The 18,801-nt window shown below is 43.3% G+C and overlaps 1 protein-coding gene across 1 annotated transcript; it reads left to right on the top strand.

Annotated features, from left to right (window-relative positions):
- Nucleotides 1–1,352: 1,352 nt before the first annotated feature.
- Nucleotides 1,353–18,114, top strand: LOC112215993 (syntenin-1-like). The gene is made up of 9 exons (XM_042299409.1): nt 1,353–1,519; nt 5,991–6,042; nt 6,554–6,647; nt 12,119–12,219; nt 13,968–14,132; nt 15,497–15,672; nt 16,801–16,972; nt 17,068–17,159; nt 17,274–18,114. The coding sequence occupies exons 2-9, from the start codon at nt 5,992–5,994 to the stop codon at nt 17,326–17,328; spliced, it is 906 nt and encodes a 301-aa protein (XP_042155343.1). The 5' UTR covers nt 1,353–1,519; nt 5,991; the 3' UTR covers nt 17,329–18,114.
- Nucleotides 18,115–18,801: the final 687 nt, after the last annotated feature.

The following is an 18,801-nucleotide window of genomic DNA, read 5'->3' as shown; positions in this document are numbered from 1 at the left end:
AATATACAGGTAACTTCCAAAATAAAGGAAACACTTGAGTAAATGAGGGAAACAAAGTATATTGAAAGTTATTAATGAAGCAATTAACGTCCCATCATGCTTAGGGTCTTGTATAAAAATGCCTAAAATGGCTAAAAGTGCGTGCGTGCACAGATCTTAACCCAATTGAACATTTCTGGTATATTCTGGAGCAGTGCCTAAAACAGTGTTTTCCATAAACAAAACACCAAATTATGGAAATTCTTGTGGAAGAATGGTGTTATAGATAGACTAGTGTCTCCTGGTGGCCCAATGCTCTATTATGGTACTTTATGTTGGGGTTTCCTTTATTTTGGCAGTTACATGTATAAACTATCAGTCATAGCAAGCCTACGGCTACACAGGCAGCCCAATTCTGATCTTTTGCCCAATAACTGGCAACATTTCTGATCTGATTGGTCAAAAGACCCATTCTTGGCAAAATATGAGAATTAGACTGCCTGTGTAAACGCAGCCATAGAGAAGTGGCATCATTTTCCCACTGCACTACTCAGTTGTCATACTACTTGAGTAAAATTAAAGATGCCTTAATATAAAATTACTAAAGTGAAAGTCATCCAGTAAAATACTACTTGAGTAAAAGTAGGCTATCTGGTTTTAAATGTACCTAAGTACAGTGGTGGAAAAAGTACTCAATTGGCATACTTGAGTAAAAGTCAATGCTATACATGAAATTCCTTGAATTAAGAAAACCAGACTGCACAATGTTCTAGTTTAAAAAAAAATTATGGACAACCATATTGCTGTCCTGCCTAAGCGTTCAGAATGTAACATGTACTTTTGGGTGTCAGGGAAAAGGCATGGGTGCTTCTACACCTGCATTGCTTGCTGTTTGGGGTTTTGGGCTGGGTTTCTGTACAGCACTTTGAGATATCAGCTGATGTACGAAGGGCTATATAAATACATTTGATTTGATTTGGGTGTAAAAAGTATATATATTCTTTAGTAATATAGTGGAGTAAAAGTTAATGTTGTCAAAAATCTAAATAGTAAAGTACAGATACTACCACTTACTACTTAAGTAGTACTTCAATGCATTTTTGCTTAGCTAGTTACTTTACACCACTGATTTCTAGCCTATGCTCATATTTTTCACCCATTTATAGTTCCTGTCTGAGCTAACGAAATGCACATATTCTGTCTATAACCACCCCAGATTTCTCAATTTCAACATGCTGTACTTGCAAAGATATTCATCATACATTCATTATGTAGCTAACTATTGCGTCGAGTAAGTAATAATCTTGTGACAAAATCAACAGCAGCTGCTAGGCGGTCATTGGTTTACGTCACAAGTGATTGACTTGCGTTTGTCGACCAGGAAATGAGCGGTGAGGTGACTCAGAATATCACTCTATCGCTCAGGAATATCACTTCTCAGCAGCAGTGGTGTCGTCCAAAGTACGCAGCAGAAAAGGAGAAGTGTATTGGAACTATATTCGGAGATTTTTCTAATATATTGACAACCAAAACGTTTAAGGTGAGTTTACATATTTCTAACCACATCTCCCGTTAGCAAGCGTATCTAATTTAGCTAGCTAATGTAATTGCAATCGAATTTAAATCATGAATAAGGGATAATATAGCGAGCTACCTATCTAACTTTACCTGTTATCGAAGCAAGGTTGTGATTGGTATAGCCAAGTTAGTGTTCACCAGCGATGTGTTAGCCAAGATTAGATGAACAAAGAATGTTGTCTTGATACGTTGATTTAGTTAGCTAACTGTCAAACCTAGCTAGTTACTACTAGTTACTGTTTAGCCACAACTTTTAGCTCATTAAGTCCTATAGTTTAGCTAGCATATAACAGTTAGTTAACTAACCACGTTTGCTATCTAGCCAGCTAATATATGTGCCGTCTATATGGTGTCAAATTGTTAGTCATATTAAGTAATGCTATTAAAGTTAGCCTAGCCAGGGAAGTAGCTAACTAGCTAGCTAACAAACTAGAGAGCTAACTAGCTAGTTAACGATAACTGTCGATGTTTACAACTGTTCAACTCAATGTTTCAAAAACCTACTCGTGATATTATCTGATTTCTTGACACATTCTGGAGAATGTAAAATGTCACACTAGAGATGTGTGTAGAGCTGTAACCTAGCTCCAGAGCCATATTAACTTTAAGAGAGTTGGGACAACTTTTAGAATGTTGAATATTGTTCTTATTCTAGACATTCGGTTCCATAGCATTGTTTAAATATCCCCCATGTAATGTTAATGGGGAGCTAACATGGCTGCCATAACATGTTGAAATGTATCATCCAGAAACCGCATTGGCCCAACTCTAAATACATATCCATATATTACAGGGATCTAACTAGAGCTAGCTGTAACCAGGCTTAGGAAAATGTGGTTAATAATAGGTTCAAGTTTGGCACAATGTCTACCTTCTGTTTTAGAATAATATCAGTCACCCTCTAGACACTGAAACAGGTTTATTGATATGTTTATGCTATGGTGCAGTAGGGCTTTGAAGGAGAAGATTTGGTATATACTGGTTGAAAAAGAGGGTGAGTGCTGCCATAGTGGTGCACTGGACATAACAGTTCAAACATAAGTTATAACAGACCTTGTGATCATTGTCATAGTTTTCCTCCTCCCACACCATCCCTGCTCTCTCTAGCCATGATTACCACAGCTCCCTTTCTCAACCATGTCAATAGACCAGAATACGTTGCCAAGGGGATACCATTCCTCATGTATCTTGCCAATTCGTTCAGGCTCAAGGAAGTGCTGAAATGTACTCCTCTGTTTGTTGCTGCTGCTGGACATATCGGGGTAGTGGCTAGACCAAAAGCCAGTTTACAAAAATGGATGTTGGTATTTCTTGCAGAGTGACGGAAGTTGCATCACTCAGGATATTTTTTTGTCAGAAACACATTGTTCTTCTTTCCCTATTTGAGTTTCAAAGTTAGTCTATTCTTGTTAAGGAATTCCACCCAAACCTTGTAGATCCTAGTTGAGGATGAAAATGTTATTTTCCAAGCTTACCTGGGAATAACCCAGGCCATGTTTCTGAATGGGTGAAAGAGATAAAAGGAACAGTTGAGATGAAAACCTGGAAAGTGCCTTGGTGCTCAATGACATAATGGAGTGTTTGTCTCCCTGGTCTGTGAATGGGATGCGTAGTGTAGTCTGGGCCTGAGCAGGAAGTTTCTCAGTAATGTAATTGTGGTTGGCATGTTTAGATTGGCTCTGGGATTGTGCTGAATGTTCACATTGTTGTGCTTATTTTTATCCGTATTACTGTGTAGTAGTGTCAACTAGTTAGTAGGGTTATGTCTTTTCACAATTGTGTTTTTTTGTATAATGGTCTTTTAGCGGAACAAGGATTTGGTTGTATTCTTTTGGCAGTGTTATGCATGTAGGAGTAAGTGTAATTTGCATCAATGTTGTGGGATATGGTTTATACATGTGTAGGAGTGTTTTTTTCCCTTCTAAGTAAGCTGTGTGTTGTATCGTTTTTTTTTTTCATTTAGTCGTGTGTGATCTGTGGTCATGGTAAGTGTATCATTGCCTACCTCTAAGTTCCCATTTCCTGTTCCTAGCATATAGCAGATCTTGTGATCTTTTCACAAAAGATGGTGTCACTGTCAGTAATAGAGAAGTGACAAAGGAACAGCACTTTTTGGACTTTTCCTTTCTCAACCATATTCTAATGAATAAAATGTTCAATGTACGCATACACCAACACCTTCATCAGAAAAGCACAATAGTAAATCAATCAATCAAATTGATTTATAAAGCCCTTTTTACATCAGGTGATGTCACAAAGTGCTGTACAGAAACCCAGACTAAAACCCCAAACAGCAAGCAATGCAGGTGTAGAAGCACGGTGGCTAGGAAAAACTCCCAAGAAAGGCTGGAACCTAGGAAGAAACCTAGAGCGGAACTAGGCTATGAGGGGTGGCCAGTCCTCTTCTGGCTGTGCCGGGTAGAGATTATAACAGAACATGGCCAAATGTTCTTAGATGACCAGCAGGGTCAAATAATAATCAGTGGTTGTAGAAGGTGCAACAGGTCAGCACCTCAGGAGTAAATGTCAGTTGGCTTTTCATAGCCGATCATTCAAAGTTTCTCTACCGCTCCTCTTGTCTATAGAGAATTGAAAACAGCCGGTCTGGGACAAGGTAGCACGTCCAGTGAACAGGTCAGGGTTCCATAGCCGCAGACAGAACCGTTGAAACTGGAGCTGCAGCACGATCAGGTGGACTTGGGACAGCAAGGAGTCATCAGGCCAGGTAGTCCTGAGGCATGGTCCTAGGGCTCAGGTCCTCAGAGAGAGCGAGAGAATACTTTAATTCACACAGGACACCGGATAAGTCAGGAGAAATCCTCCAGATATGACAGACGGACCCTAGCCACCCGACACAAACTATTGCAGCATAAATACTGGAGGCTGAGACAGAATGGGTCGGGAGACACTGGTTCGAATCCAGGCTGTATCACATCAGGCAGTGATTGGGAGTCCCATAGGGCGTCGCACAATTGTCCCAGCGTTAAGCCTTTGTCCTTAAAGGCAAGGTGTGTGTGTTGCGTTGCATGATGATTAGTCATTCATAAGTGACAGGGCTCGCACTCTTGGGCATGGTATCTGCTTTAAACTCAGGGTTTGTTGAGTTTCTGCTATGCCCTGTGCTACAGCTGATCTCTATTTACTCTGTATACTGAAAGTGTGTACTCAGTCATGATGTCATTCCCTCTTTCTCTGAGTTTCATGTCCCACCTTTTCCTTTCTTTCTAACGAGTGTAATATAAGTGAGCTCTTAGTTGCTCATTACCTCTGGCTGTACCACTTCTAGTAAAAGGGAAATTGCACTGTCATCCTGTTTCCCTCGCTATTCAATTAGGCCTAGATCCATTAGTTTTGTTCTGTCTTCCTCAGCCATGTGATGGTAGTTTTCCATGATAATTTCTGTGGTATTTGTTTTCCAGCTTTGAGAGCGTAAGTACTTTGTTTTTATTCACTCTCAGTATGTTGCATCCCAGACCACACATCAGGCCTTTCACATACCAAGCAGATACCACAACAAGCTTCCTCATATTTTTCAGTGTTTGCTAATAGATTTCAGTTTTACCTTTTCTTGGTTTTAGTACAGTTGCTATCAACTTTTTTTTTATGCCGATCAAATGTTTTTTTCTTGATAGTAGACGACCAGAGATCAAACGCGGCTCATTGAGATATTTTGGCAGTGTGCTCGTTCAGTGGGGACAAGGCAGATAGCAGGCTGAGGCTTGCATAACATGTTTTCTAACCAACGAAGTGCCTGAGGGATGGCTGTGTGTGAACAATGACACATTCTGCCTGCTGTGTATGTTTTGACTGTTAGCTTTAGCCTTAGCTTATAGGCTACAGTCAGGCTGGGCTAGTTCTAGAACTAACCTTTTAGAAACTATGTGGATAATAAGGCTTTCTCTGACTTGTTTGTTTGGTCTTGTAGGCTGTGAGGTTTCTGACCACCCATCTACTCCTTAGCCTACATCACATCTTTCTGTTGCCATTAGCTACCTTTCGCTCTCTTTTTCATCTCACAATAATGAAAGGATGTGCAATGATAAATGGGTGCTGGATGGGCAGAAACGGATCATGGTGGATTAGTGGTGAAACACTTAATTGAAAAACAGGAATCTCATTAAGAGCTTTATGGTTCTGGAGTCCCAATGCCATTCCATGTCTGTCACACGGTCAGAGCTGTGTATGGTCATGGTCTATCGACAGACAGACCAACTGCTGTGCCCTCCAACAATTCTGTCTGTGTGGTCGAGACTCCATCGGGCTGTTATCTCAAATAGGCTTTCCCCCTCTGGACCTGTCCTCACCCTAAATTTCAGCTATTGATTCTCATCAAAGGTTAGCAGTTGATGGGTGAGCTCCCATTTGTATTGATGCAGTTTTTACTCCTCACATGCCAACACTTAAACATTTTATTTTGTTTTTTTCCCACACAGAATGTCGCTGTATCCATCTCTCGAGGATCTTAAGGTGGACAAGGTCATGAAGGTAAGGCAAACCAAGTATCAGACAGAATATTCAACCATTTTGAAGTAGCCTACTCTGAGCTCCTCGGCTGATCAAGTTCTCTTCCTGATAACAATGAAGCTAGCGGGAGGCTAAAACCAAAATAAACATTTAAATGAAATCTGCCTTGCTCTTTGTTAAAAAGAGAGGAAGACAAATTGGAGTAGTACTCTGAAGCTTACGCCAAGGTGTTCTAGGGTCCATTACACTCTCTAGTGATGTTTTGTCTTCCAAATAAATGTTCTAATGGATATCAGTCCAGCTGCATATTATTGTAAGGTGGGACAACGTTATTACCTTTCCTGTTTTTTCACTTCCAAGAAGAATGAAGTGGCTGTTCTTACAAAGATTTGTACTTATTTGCATTTGCTAGCTTAATGGTATTGTTTGTGTGTGGATGGATAGCCGGGGGAGAAGTCCTCTTATACTGTAAGAGTTGCATTGAGTTTCAGTATGACATCTTAATACACTGCTCTACTGTCTTTCTCCCTAGGCCCAAGCCCAATTTGCCCATACCACTGCTACCCCAGCCATCGCTGAGGGGACCTACCAGCCGCAGGCTGCTGGCCTGGGGATGCCATCAACAAGTAGGTCCCTGGCTCTTTGAGGCCTCTAATCACACGTTGAAGATCACATACCATATTTTATAGATTCCCTGTTTGTTGCCTTCCTGCAGACCAGGACCCATATTCACAAAGCATCTCAGAGTAGGAGTGCTTATTTAGCATCTGTTTTGTCTTTTAAATCATAATAAGAGCGGGACCTGATCAGCACTCTGAAATGCTTTGTGAACACGGGCCCTGATCTCTCACTTTCTCCCTACTCTTTTGTCACTTGGTTTCCCTCTCCATCTTTGTCTCTGGTGGTGGTCTTGCCTAAATCAGTCTATTCTTAGAGCAGGCAGGCATTTGCCCTCTCGTGTTTTGTGGTATTGAGGGGAAATAGATAAATGCATAGAGAGAGGATGGGAGTGAGATGGGGTCTTGGGCCTACCAGGGGAGTGAATGTAATTTCCCTCAGCTCCTACTCCGTGGCTCTCACTCCTCTCAGCCTCAGGGTCTTTGAGTGAGGGTGAAATGGGCAGGGACACCGCAGTGAGTAGTCCCTCAATGCACAAGTCCAAATGGGGGAGGATGATGCAGGAGTACAAGATAAAAGGAAAGTAGAAGATGGACAGGGGGCCCAGGGGGAGGAAAATGTGTTTTTTCTGCTCTTTTTCACTTGTTCTCCTCTTTCACTCTTGCTCTCTCTTGCCGGTTCTCTCTCAGGATGGGATGTCCTCTGGGCTTTTGTTTTCTTCCAGTGGAGCTAGTTTAGGGTTGCCATGGAGAAGGCTGGCCGAGCAGCAGGGCTGAGGAGGGGGGAGGGGTGTTTTTTTCTCCAGCCTGAAGGGGACAGACTGGAAAGGAGGTGAAGGAAATGGCCCTGGCATCATCACTGGACTATAGCCCAAACACAGCTCCCACTCCTGCTCCCTCTTCATAGGAAGAGGTTGTAAAGATGCGTGTAGGCGGTGGTTAGGTGAATCGCTGTCTGCAAATCCTTCTCACACACAGCATCTGTGGTCTGTGTGGGTGGTGGTCTCTGTGTTCCTTTGCTTGAACCAAAAATGGTGCCCTATAGCCAGTATGACTTATGCTTGTCAACTGTTTGACTGTCTCTGTCTTATCATATCAGTCTAAACCGGATGCACCTGAGCTCAAATTTGATTTTCATAGCAAACGGTCTGAATACAAATGTATTTTTGTGTTTTATTTTAAATACATTTGCTAAAATGTATTTAAGCCCTTATCCACATAGGCTGACCATGTCTTTGCATCTGTGTACAATTTGTAAGTATGTGCTTTTCCTTTCCACCCTTCCCACTGTGCTCTGGGTGTGGGTTTGACATAGCACAGGTCTCCTGTTCACTGGACAGGTGCAATACTCTGAGGGCAAGAGCCAAAACATGTTGGTTTTACTTAATAAATAAGATTTTTAAAATAAATAAGATCTTCTATTGTCCTCCAAGAGTTGCTGAATCTCCTCTCTACTTCAGTTTTCTCCTCAATTCATGCACCTTGTTTGGAGAGAGAGGTTGCGGCAGTGCGGGCACTCCAGCCCAGCCTGCTCCTGCCAGAAAAGTGGAACAGGGAAACAGCCTTTTCTTTCAGAGCCATGAATGAGAGCTGTGCTAAAGCACAGCAGCCAGGTTATTAGTAGCATTCCTCCAGAGCAGCTCAAGACTAACCCTGCTTTAGTGGTCAGTGTGACTGAATACAACCCATCACAATGTAGGAGTGTTCAATGCCTCTTATTGCTCATTATGTAAATATTGTACCACATACCGACTGAAGAGACATACAGAAAATGTTTTTTGTTAGTATTGTGTTCTGATTGGTTGACTTCTGAATATCGCATGTTTATTTGAAGGGTGTAGTCGATGCAAAATGTATATTGAGTAAAATTCCCCTGACCTTGAATTGTCTGAAGGCCCATAGGGACAAAATCCACATTAATCCATTGATTACTTTTGCCACAGCCAGGAGTCATAATTAGCATCGTCCAAATGCATGTACTTCCGGCGCCGACAGAGATGGCCGCCTCGCTTCGCGTTCCTAGGAAACTATGCAGTTTTTTGTTTTTTTACGTGTTATTTCTTACACTAGTACCCCAGGTCATCTTAGGTTTCATTACATACAGTCAAGAAGAACTACTGAATATAAGATCAGCGTCAACTCACCATCAGTACGACCAAGAATATGTTTTTCGCGACGCGGATCCTGTGTTCTGCCTTACAACCAGGACAACGGAGTGGATTCCATGCAGCGACCCAAAAAAACGACTCAGAAAAAGAGGGAAGCGAAGCGGTCTTCTGGTCAGACTCCGGAGACGGGCACACCGTGCACCACTCCCTAGCATTCTTCTTGCCAATGTCCAGTCTCTTGACAACAAGGTTGATGAAATCCGAGCAAGGGTAGCATTCCAGAGGGACATCAAAGACTAACGTTCTCTGCTTCACGGAAACATGGCTCACTGGAGAGACGCTATCCGAAGCGGTGCAGCCAGCGGGTTTCTCCACGCATCGCGCCGACAGAAACAAACATCTTTCTGGTAAGAAGAGGGGCGGGGCGTATGCCTTATGGCTAACGAGACATGGTGTGATGAAAGAAACATACAGGAACTCAAATCCTTCTGTTCACCTGATTTAGAATTCCTCACAATCAAATGTAGACCGCATTATCTACCAAGAGAATTCTCTTCGATTATAATCACAGCCGTATATATCCCCCCAAGCAGACACATCGATGGCTCTGAACGAACTTTATTTAACTCTCTGCAAACTGGAAACGATTTATCCGGAGGCTGCATTCATTGTAGCTGGGGATTTTAACAAGGCTAATCTGAAAACAAGACTCCCTGAATTTTATCAGCATATCGATTGCGCAACCAGGGGTGGAAAGACCCTGGATCATTGTTACTCTAACTTCTGCGACGCATATAAGGCCCTGCCCCGCCCCCTTTCGGAAAAGCTGACCACGACTCCATTTTGTTGATCCCTGCCTACAGACAGAAACTAAAACAAGAGGCTCCCACGCTGAGGTCTGTCCAACGCTGGTCCGACCAAGCTGACTCCACACTCCAAGACTGCTTCCATCCCGTGGACTGGGAGATGTTTCGTATTGAGTCAGACAACAACATTGACGAATACGCTGATTCGGTGTGCGAGTTCATTAGAACGTGCGTTGAAGATGTCGTTCCCATAGCAACGATTAAAACATTCCCTAACCAGAAACCGTGGATTGATGGCAGCATTCGTGTGAAACTGAAAGCGCGAACCACTGCTTTTAATCAGGGCAAGGTGTCTGGTAACATGACTGAATACAAACAGTGCAGCTATTCCCTCCGCAAGGCTATCAAACAAGCTAAGCGCCAGTACAGAGACAAAGTAGAATCTCAATTCAACGGCTCAGACACAAGAGGTATGTGGCAGGGTCTACAGTCAATCACAGACTACAGAAAGAAATCCAGCCCAGTCACAGACCAGGATGTCTTGCTCCCAGGCAGACTAAATAACTTTTTGCCCGCTTTGAGGACAATACAGTGCCACTGACACGGCCTGCAACGAAAACATGCGGTCTCTCCTTCACTGCAGCCGAGGTGAGTAAGACATTTAAACGTGTTAACCCTCGCAAGGCTGCAGGCCCAGACGGCATCCCCAGCCGCGCCCTCAGAGCATGCGCAGACCAGCTGGCCGGTGTGTTTACGGACATATTCAATCAATCCCTATACCAGTCTGCTGTTCCCACATGCTTCAAGAGGGCCACCATTGTTCCTGTTCCCAAGAAAGCTAAGGTAACTGAGCTAAACGACTACCGCCCGTAGCACTCACATCCGTCATCATGAAGTGCTTTGAGAGACTAGTCAAGGACCATATCACCTCCACCCTACCTGACACCCTAGACCCACTCCAATTTGCTTACCGCCCAAATAGGTCCACAGACGATGCAATCTCAACCACACTGCACACTGCCCTAACCCATCTGGACAAGAGGAATACCTATGTGAGAATGCTGTTCATCGACTACAGCTCGGCATTCAACACCATAGTACCCTCCAAGCTCGTCATCAAGCTCGAGACCCTGGGTCTCGACCCCGCCCTGTGCAACTGGGTACTGGACTTCCTGACGGGCCCGCCCCCAGGTGGTGAGGGTAGGCAACATCTCCTCCCCGCTGATCCTCAACACTTGGGCCCCACAAGGGTGCGTTCTGAGCCCTCTCCTGTACTCCCTGTTCACCCACGACTGCGTGGCCACGCACGCCTCCAACTCAATCATCAAGTTTGCAGACGACACAACAGTGGTAGGCTTGATTACCAACAACGACGAGACGGCCTACAGGGAGGAGGTAGGGGCCCTCGGAGTGTGGTGTCAGGAAAATAACCTCACACTCAACGTCAACAAAACTAAGGAGATGATTGTGGACTTCAGGAAACAGCAGAGGGAACACCCCCATCCACATCGATGGAACAGTAGTGGAGAGGGTAGCAAGTTTTAAGTTCCTCGGCATACACATCACAGACAAACTGAATTGGTCCACTCACACAGACAGCATCGTGAAGAAGGCGCAGCAGCGCCTCTTCAACCTCAGGAGGCTGAAGAAATTCGGCTTGTCACCAAAAGCACTCACAAACTTCTACAGATGCACAATCGAGAGCATCCTGGCGGGCTGTATCACCGCCTGGTATGGCAACTGCACCGCCCTCAACCGTAAGGCTCTCCAGAGGGTAGTGAGGTCTGCACAACGCATCACCGGGGCAAACTACCTGCCCTCCAGGACACCTACACCACCCGATGCTACAGGAAGGCCATAAAGATCATCAAGGACATCAACCACCCGAGCCACTGCCTGTTCACCCCGCTGTCATCCAGAAGGCGAGGTCAGTACAGGTGCATCAAAGCTGGGACCGAGAGACTGGAAAAACAGCTTCTATCTCAAGGCCATCAGACTGTTAAACAGCCACCACTAACATTGAGTGGCTGCTGCCAACACACTGTCAATGACACTGACTCAACTCCAGCCACTTTAATAATGGGAATTGATGGGAAATTATGTAAATATATCACTAGCCACTTCAAACAATGCTACCTTATATAATGTTACTTACCCTACATTATTCATCTCATATGCATACGTATATACTGTACTCTATATCATCGACTGCATCCTTATGTAATACATGTATCACTAGCCACTTTAACTATGCCACTTGGTTTACATACTCATCTCATATGTATATACTGTACTCGATATCATCTACTGTATCTTGCCTATGCTGCTCTGTACCATCACTCATTCATATATCCTTATGTACATATTCTTTATCCCCTTACACTGTGTATAAGACAGTAGTTTTTTGGAATTGTTAGATTACTTGTTCGTTATTACTGCATTGTCGGAACTAGAAGCACAAGCATTTCGCTACACTCGCATTAACATCTGCTAACCATGTGTATGTGACAAATAAAATTTGATTTGATTTGATGCTTTATTGTATTCATGTGTTTTTCTCTTCTAGCCCTGTACCCTAACCTGGAGGATCTGGGAGAGTACATGGGCCTGAGCCTCAACAGTGATGAGGTGCAGAGGAACATGGCCCTGGTGCCCATGGCAGACAATGTAAGTATTGTGGGTAGTTTTAATCCACCAAGCACTACGAGAGAGAGAGCCCACCTCTTGTTGGTGTATGTCAGATGACGCGTTTGTGTGAAGGATGTCAGTGGTGATCTCGGTCAGAAGTGTTTTCTCATTGGCTGAGTGAGGGATAAGAGGAGTTGTCTGTGGATGCCTGAATATTATGTAAGGTCTATATCTATTGCTTCTATCTGATGCTTAGATGTCAGACAGGACCCCAGTTCCATCAGACCAGCTCACACAACACATCCTGTTCGTCTCTAGTGAAGACGGCACGGCTCTGACTGAAGCTTCCTCCGCCTCACAGAATAGGTTGAATTCAAAAGGGTATTCGGAAGTGCAGCTAGTAAATTCAGCGGATGTAGTTAGTAAATGCAAACCACAAGGCTTCAACAAGAGATGTATGGTACTAAACCCCCCCCGGTACATATTTTGTCAAGAGTTGTACAAGAATGAGACGTGTAGCCTAGTTTTTGAGGGGAGGCAGGAGGGACATTGGTTTTGAAGGCGCTATGAGACTGAGTCATAGAAGACTCTTTAGAAACCAGAGTACTGTGTTCCAAGAGCACCACTGACTCACTCGGCAGCAGCCTGGAGTGTGAGTGGGTGAGGCCTCTGCTCCCCCTCAGTGTGTAGGCCAGTGTGTGTGGGTGAGCTCTCATAATGCCCAGTATTATGTCCACTCACATTTAGTTCTCTTATTCACTTTAGAACACCAAAAAGAAGATTCAAGAAAATGCCAAATAAACAATGCAGATTTAGTCTTCTAACATATGAGTGAGAGAACAAGAAGTCATGTCAAAAGCAGGTCTTATCATCTTAAGTTCTAGGTGGTTTAATCCTCCCCGCTTAGCAAGTGGAAGTTTTCCAGGTGATGCTGGGAATTGAATCTACACTGAACAAAAATATCAAGGCAACATGTAAAGTGTTTGTCCCACGTTTCATGAGCTGAATAAAAGAGCCCCAAAATGTTCCATATGCACACCAAGCTTATTTTTCTCAAATGTTGGTAATTAGCATTTCTCCTTTGCCAAGATAATCCATCCACCACAGGTGTGGCATATCAACAAGCAGATTAAAAGGCATGATCATTACACAGGTGCACCTTGTGCTGGGGACAATAAAAGGCCACTAAAATGTTGTTTTTTCACACAACACAATGCTACAGATGTCTCAAGTTTTGAGGGAGAGTGCAATTGGCATGCTGACTGCAGGAATGTCCACCAGAGCTGTTGCCAGAGAATTTCATGTTAATTTCTCTACCAACGTCGTTTTAGAGAATTTGGCACTGTGTCCAACCGGCCTCAGACCACAACTGCAGACCACGTGTATGGCATTGCGTGGCCGAGCGGTTTGCTGATGTCAACGTTGTGAACAGAATTCCCCATGGTGGCGGTGACTGTTTTTCTGATCAACTCCCCTACCTTGTTTTTTTAAGGTATCTGTGATCAAGAGATGCATATCTGTATTCCCAGTCATGTAAAATCCATAGATTAGAGCCTAATTAATTGATTTCAATTGACAGATTTTGTTATATGAACTCTAACTCAGTAAAATCCTGTAAATTGTTGGGTTGCTGTTTCTATATTTTTGTTCAGTATACCTCCTCCCATGGACATTCCATCTCCAACTACTTATTAATGTAGCATTCAATTCCACCCCTGCCATCTCTCTTCCAATCTCTGAATTCTCTCTCAATTTTATCTGCCTGTCTCTTCCCCCTCCCTCTACAGCAGGTGGCAGTGCCCTCAGGCATGGGCATCGGTGGCATGGTGAGTCCTGTGACTGGGTCAGACGTGGGGATCAGGAGGGCAGAGATCCGACCCGGCCTGCGTGAAATCATCCTCTGTAAGGACCAGGATAAGAAGGTCGGCCTGAGGCTGAGGGCCATCGACAATGTGAGTCATCATGATAGCCTTACCACCAGACTAAAGCTTGGGGTTATCCATCCTCAGGCCAGTCTATATCTGGGCCGCAGGCACTTGTTCTAAATCTGCCTAAAACTTAAATCCCCCCTGAAGCAATCGCTGAATATTTATTAAAAAAGCAGTCTAGCCTATATAAATGTACAGTGCATTTGGAAAGTATTCAGACCCCTTGACTTTGTCCACATTTTGTTACGTTACAGCCTTATTCTAAAATGGATTAAATGGTTTTCTTCTCTCATCAATCTACACACAATACCCCATTAATGACAAAGCAAAAAATATATATATATATTTTTGTTGTTGTTGAAAATATCACATTTACATAATTATTCACACCCTTCCCTTCACTCAGTACTTTGTTGGAGTAGCTTTGGTAGTGATTACAACCTCAAGTCTTCTTGGGTATGACGCTACAAGCTTGGCACACCTATATTTGGGGAGTTTCTCCCAAAGAGTTCAATCTTGGTTTCATCAGACCAGAAAATCTTGTTTGTTATGGTCTGAGAGTCCTTTAGGTGCCTTTTGGCCAACTCCAAGCGGGCTGTCATGTTCCTTTTACTGAGGAGTGGCTTCTGTCTGGCCACTCTACCATAAAGGCCTGATTGGTGGAGTGCTGCAGATGGTTGTCCTTCTGGAAGGTTCTCCCATCTCCACAGAGGAGCTCTGTCAGTGACCATCGGTTTCTTGGTCACCTCCCTGACCACGGCCCTTCTCGCCCGATTGCTCAGGTTGACCGGGCGGCCAGCTCTAGGAAGAGTCTTGGCGCTTCCAAACTTTTTCCATTTAAGAATGATGAAGGCCACTGTGTTCTTGGGGACCTTCAATGCTGCAGAATTATTTTGGTACCCTTCCTCAGATTTGTCTCGACACAATTCCGTCGACCTCATGGCTTGGTTTTGTCAACTGTGGGACCTTATATAGACAGGTGTGGCTTTCCAAATCATTTCCAATCAATTTAATTTACCACAGGTGGACTCCAATCAAGTTGTAGAAACATCTCAAGAATGATCAATGGAAACAGGATGCACCTGAGCTCAAATTTGAGTTTCATAGCAAACGGTCTGAATACCAATGTGTTTTTGCTAAAATGTCTAAACCGTTTTTGCTTTGTCAGGGTGGGATTGTGTGCAGATTGAGGGAAATGTTTTATTTAATCAATTATAGATTAAGGCTGTAACGTAAAAAAATGTGAATAAAGGGAAGGGGTCTGAATTCTTTACGAATGCACTGTATCTAATTTCCACTGCAGACCTAAGAGGAATCTGTTATTCCAGCAGGGGAGACTATGTAGTGTGTTAACTTCAGTGGAACATGTTGTATTTCCTCCTCCTCAGGGAGTGTTTATCCAGTTGGTTCAAGCCAACTCCCCGGCCGCCCTGGGGGGTCTGCGCTTCGGGGACCAGGTCCTCCAGATCAACGGGCAGAACTGTGCTGGCTGGAGCCTGGACAAGGCCCACAAAGTCCTGAAGGCCGCGGCCGAAACCCGCATCGAGCTCATCATCCGGGACAGGTAAGGAGATGAAGCAGCACGTGTAGCACTTAGATGTAGACGGAGGGAAAGTGTCAGTAACATGCATGTCATTCTCTCCTGGCTCAAAGTTGAGGAGAGATTGACTGCATCACTATTGGTCTTTGTGTGAGGTGTTGATGTGTTGAAGGTACCAAACTGTCCAATCAGTTGGCACACAGTTTGGACACCCATCGGAACAGCACAAGACATGCAACCAGAGGTGTCTTCACAGTCCCCAGGTCTGTATTAACTACATGGAACTCTGCCACCCCAATCTAGCAATAAAACCAGTTTTAAAAGAACACCTTACTGTACAAAGGGGACTGTGAAGAGACCCATATGTTGTATTATAATTTGCACTGTACTATGTATTAGACCTAGATATTGTGTGTTTGTACTGATATGCAGGCTATGTGTGATGTTTTAAATGTATGTATTTCAGTCCTTGACTAATGATGTTCTGCACGATGTCATGTGGACCCCAGGAAGAGTAGCTGATTCTTTTGCAGCGGCTAATGGGAATCCTAATGAATACCAAATGAATGACGGCCAACATTTTAATAAAATATATTTTATAAAGCCCTTTTTACATCAGCAGTTGTCACAAAGTGCTTTACAAATACCTGGTCTGAACACCGAAACAGCTGAAGCAGAAGCACAATGGCTGGGAACAACTCCCTAGAAAGCAGGAATCTAGGAAGACCTCCAGAGAGGAACCAGTGTAGTCCAGTTTGATCAGTTTCCTGGATTATGTCATGGGGTTTTGGTATTTATCAGTATGTCTGGCCATTAGGGGGAATGCTAATAGATGAGGTGTAAAATGTCCTTAGATGCTCTGTGCTGTGAAAATCTGACACTGTAGCTCTGGCTCCTCCTGCTGGACATCACACTTGATGTACATTTTTGCTGTTAGGCTAATTTCTATCATCTTTTGAGAAACTGCATTCTGATCAAAGGACATGGTTAAAAAAAAGGACAAAAGTCTAAAGCAGAAAAATAAAAGAATTGTCCTTGATAGAAAAGCAGCTTTAGGCCACTACCAACCCTAACCCATTTGAGATTTTAGGAGAAAGTGCCCTTCTTGAGCATTGAGTACCTAATTTGTCTTTGTTTGTGGTCTGACTTCAGGCCGTTCCAGCGTACTGTCACCATGCACAAAGACAGCTCGGGTCACGTTGGGTTCATCTTCAAGTCGGGCAACATCACTTCGCTGGTCAAGGATGGTTCGGCCGCTCGCAATGGCCTTCTGACCGACCACTACATCTGTGAGATCAATGGCCAGAATGTTATCGGCCTCAAGGTGAGTTTTGACTTGTAACTGTTGACGGAGACTTCTCCATAACGAAGAATGTGTCAAAATTGTCTAATGTATGCTAATACTCTGTTTATGTACAGGACGCTCAGATCAAGGACATCCTGACCACCTCCCCTACAGCTATGACCATCACCATCATGCCCAAGTTCATCTACGAACACATGATCAAGAGGTAACCGGTCAGGAGCTGAGTGTCTAAGGAATAGCATTACACTGTTTCCTCAGATCAGTAACACTGGTAAAATACTTAGCCATTTAGATTAATAGAATGTGTTTTTGTTTTTAGAATGTCCAGCGGTCTCCTGCGATCAGCCATGGACCACTCTGTGCCAGAGGTGTGAGGACCAGAACGTGACCACGTTCTCCTGCAGGATGGTTCCCATTGGGCCCCTAAACGTCCAATGGGGTTCTTTCTCTTTCGAAAAAACCTCTTGTATCACAATCACCTTATCGTCGTAACAATAGTTATTCAATGTAGTTCCTTTTATACTTCATCCCTCTGTCTATATTTACATTTCATCTTTTTATATGATCATTCTTGTAGTCAAGTATTACATTATGTATGTGGCATTGCATTGAGTACACATTTATTTTAAAGACATGAACATTACCACGAGTCCAGAGCTTCCTCAAATATAGCATGGAAATGGATCATTGGCTCGTGAACTTTCACCCTTTGTGTCAAAATGCTGTAAAAGCCAATGACCCCCATGGTTGTTGATCGTTCCCCTATGCAGCTGGGGTGTTACGCTGGGCGGATCCACTAAGTGCACTTTCCACTTCCTGTTAGAGGTAGTCTTTCCTCTAACCATTTCAGTGTTTTCTTATTGTTCAAGTGGAGTCAAAATAAACTAGGAAGTATGTCAACAAGTATGGAGAAGTTAACTCTGGGAATTGATTTGTTTGATGCACAAAGTAATCAACAAATAAAACATCTAGGGTTCAATCATGTTTAGTGCATATATTCCGTGATTGATGTGCACTGCGTTTCTCTGAATGTTCCTTTGCTGTTCGTTTGCTTTCTTTTTGTAATCCTTGATAAATCATACAGCCATCATTCTGAATGCTAGAATCTAAAAGTTTATATACAAAATAACTGTAAAACAAATAAATAATCCTTCTGTCCACTCAGTGTGTGCCCTCCCTTTACTCAGAGTGTATGTCCCTTTTTTAAAACTTTTTATTTAACTAGGCAAGTCAGTTAAGAACAAATTCTTATTTACAATGACGGCCTAGTGGGTTAACTGCCTGTTCAGGGGCAGAACAACAGATTTGTACCTTGTCAGCTCAGGGGTTTGAACTTGCAACCTTCCGGTTACTAGTCCAACACTAATCACTAGGCTACCCTGCCGCCACAAATCTATTTACTCTAGTTTAAAACACCCATCTTCTGCCTTGTACAATTTTAGGTGATTTAATCCCTTTAAATTGGCCTTTGGACTACTAATAACCAGCCATAGTGCTTAGGTAATCTTGACAGTATTGCTCTAAAGTATGGATGGACTCGGGCCACATTCCTTCATATCGGGTTTCATACCTTCTCAACAGGTGACGTTATCCTTTTAAAGGCTGCCAGAACACAATAGTGGGAATGCCCATAAGACTCAAACCTAAAACTAATTTTACAACAACTTGGTTAAATTCCTTTTCCACAGCGATTTTTAAATGACTTCCATTTAGTGAAAACATTTGAAAGTACTTTGTGGATAACTGAACAGAAACACAAGTGTCAGTTTTACATCATGCGGTTTAATATGGGGCCTTTTGGTTTTGCTTTATACAGTATGGTGGAAGTGAAAATGCATCTGTACTCA

Source organism: Oncorhynchus tshawytscha, linkage group LG16 (assembly GCF_018296145.1).
Source record: "Oncorhynchus tshawytscha isolate Ot180627B linkage group LG16, Otsh_v2.0, whole genome shotgun sequence".
Taxonomy (NCBI): Eukaryota; Metazoa; Chordata; class Actinopteri; order Salmoniformes; family Salmonidae; genus Oncorhynchus; species Oncorhynchus tshawytscha.
This window is presented reverse-complemented; position numbering and strand designations above follow the sequence as displayed.

Coding starts and splice junctions, on each gene's coding strand:
- LOC112215993 (XM_042299409.1), top strand. CDS start 5,992: ATGTCGCTGTATCCATCTCTCGAGGATCTTAAGGTGGACAAGGTCATG. Junction 14,133..15,496: donor GGCTGAGGGCCATCGACAAT/GTGAGTCATCAT, acceptor CCTCCTCCTCAG/GGAGTGTTTATCCAGTTGGT. Junction 15,673..16,800: donor GAGCTCATCATCCGGGACAG/GTAAGGAGATGA, acceptor GTCTGACTTCAG/GCCGTTCCAGCGTACTGTCA.